The 1,650-nt window shown below is 40.9% G+C and overlaps 2 protein-coding genes across 4 annotated transcripts in view; both read right to left on the bottom strand.

Moving 5' to 3' along the window:
* cyst (rho guanine nucleotide exchange factor 18 cysts) overlaps window positions 1–1,650 on the bottom strand; it is a 151,648-nt gene that overhangs the window by 18,037 nt on the left and 131,961 nt on the right. The gene's annotated exons all lie outside the window — the stretch shown is intronic.
* Window positions 7–1,025, bottom strand: LOC108359449 (uncharacterized). 2 transcript variants are annotated; one of them, XM_017611328.1, is made up of 2 exons: window positions 856–1,025; window positions 7–736 (listed from the first exon to the last, which is right to left on the bottom strand). In XM_017611328.1, exons 1-2 carry the CDS (start codon window positions 962–964, stop codon window positions 309–311), a joined length of 537 nt encoding a protein of 178 aa, XP_017466817.1. In that variant the 5' UTR covers window positions 965–1,025; the 3' UTR covers window positions 7–308. The 2 variants fall into 2 exon arrangements, with proteins under 2 accessions (XP_017466817.1, XP_017466816.1); XM_017611327.1 differs by having other exon boundaries at window positions 7–800; window positions 920–1,025.

The following is a 1,650-nucleotide window of genomic DNA, read 5'->3' as shown; positions in this document are numbered from 1 at the left end:
TGAAAGGACGCCTTTCTTAACGTCAAGGTTAGCACCGATTTTGCGTAAAAGGTCATAACCGATTATACCGTCGAATGTTTCAAGTGTGGATAGGAGGAAAAACTCAGAATTGGTGTTAAAAATATTAATAGTGCACTTCCGCGTAACGCGATTGGTGCCATCAATAGATTTCACTAAGAAGGGAGAAGTTAACGCTTTTACACCCTGCCAATCACAATCTCTTACATAGTTTTTAGAGGCACCAGTGTCGATTAAAAATTTTACTGGTTTTCCTTTGAACTTCCTGCTAACGTATGGTAGCAGGGACGTTACTCTAAAAAATTTATTTCATCGCTTGGTACCTCCGGTACCACGTCATCACGATTGTAAACTCCCTCGTCTGACACCTTTTCGTCATAAGCATCAGAATCTGTGTAGGCTCCTTCAACGTCATCATTCGCGCATTGGTTTAGGATATTGATTCGTTGTAACTTATTGTAATTAAATTGGTCGCTACCGTGTGGTCTCTTTGCATTCGTGGCAGTGGCACTGGTTGGGAGCGGATTCCCAAATGGAGTCCTGCCTGAAGGGTAGGTCGGGCGATTACGAGAGAAGGGCAATGCTTGTTGGGTAGGATGCCTGAGCTTAGAAAGGCTGGGATCAATCTCCATAGGAGTAACTTTTTGTTGAGCCTGATCACTTGTTAATCTGCTAAAATGAGGGCTATTGGGAGTAGGATAGGACCTGATATTTGTTGGTCTGTTCACACGATTATCTGAATTTTTACTATCAGCAAATTTTGAGGCGAATATGGATCGAGCCTGATTTCACTTNAATGAGGGCTATTGGGAGTAGGATAGGACCTGATATTTGTTGGTCTGTTCACACGATTATCTGAATTTTTACTATCAGCAAATTTTGAGGCGAATATGGATCGAGCCTGATTTGACTCCAATTCCTGTGCTAGAGCTAGCGCTGTTGGCATGTCTTTCGGTCTAGATGAAAACAAGATATCACATAATGGTCTGTTAAGACCGGATATGAAAACCCTGAAAGCGTCTTGACGATATTTAACCATCAATGAATCTATCACGTGTCGCTGGCTTCTATAAGTCATAACAGTTTTGTTGGTTATGGCGGTCACGCCCGGTAACTTTGTTACGAATAATTGCCACGGTCTGGTAGTGTTTGCAACTCCCAGGATAGCATTCGAAAATTTTGTAAGCGGCATGAGCCGCCCGACGCCACGATACGTATCTAGTCTGGTCACCAGAAAATTCTGGCAATGACTTGACTACATCTAATGAAACGTTGCATTCAATATTGGAATCAAATGCAATTTCTTGGTACTCTTCCACTTTCGTCGGTGTCTCTATCCTTGAAAGTCTCTCCGTCATTTCGTCGATCACAGTCTGAAAATCTTTTTTAGTCTGTTCAGTAGCCACTCTTATGGCGGCACTGACCACTGCACGAAGTTGCATTTCATCCATATTTAAGTTTACAATTTATTACTTATATTTCTCAATTTAATTAACAAATACAGCGAGCCTAAGTGCTTAGCTAGTTGGCTTCACAGACGATAAAGTTTTTAATAAAATTCTAAATTCTTTAATTTGCAATTACAATCACTTTCCTATTAAAATTCACTTGCTTAATTTGTTTGGAGGTCGG

The sequence above is a fragment of the Rhagoletis zephyria genome, unplaced genomic scaffold (assembly GCF_001687245.7).
Source record: "Rhagoletis zephyria isolate East Lansing unplaced genomic scaffold, Rhagoletis_zephyria_1.1 Rzeph_scaffold_00394, whole genome shotgun sequence".
In the NCBI taxonomy this organism is placed as follows: Eukaryota; Metazoa; Arthropoda; class Insecta; order Diptera; family Tephritidae; genus Rhagoletis; species Rhagoletis zephyria.
Note: the sequence above shows the minus strand (reverse complement) of the source record. Positions and strands in the feature narration are given on the sequence as shown.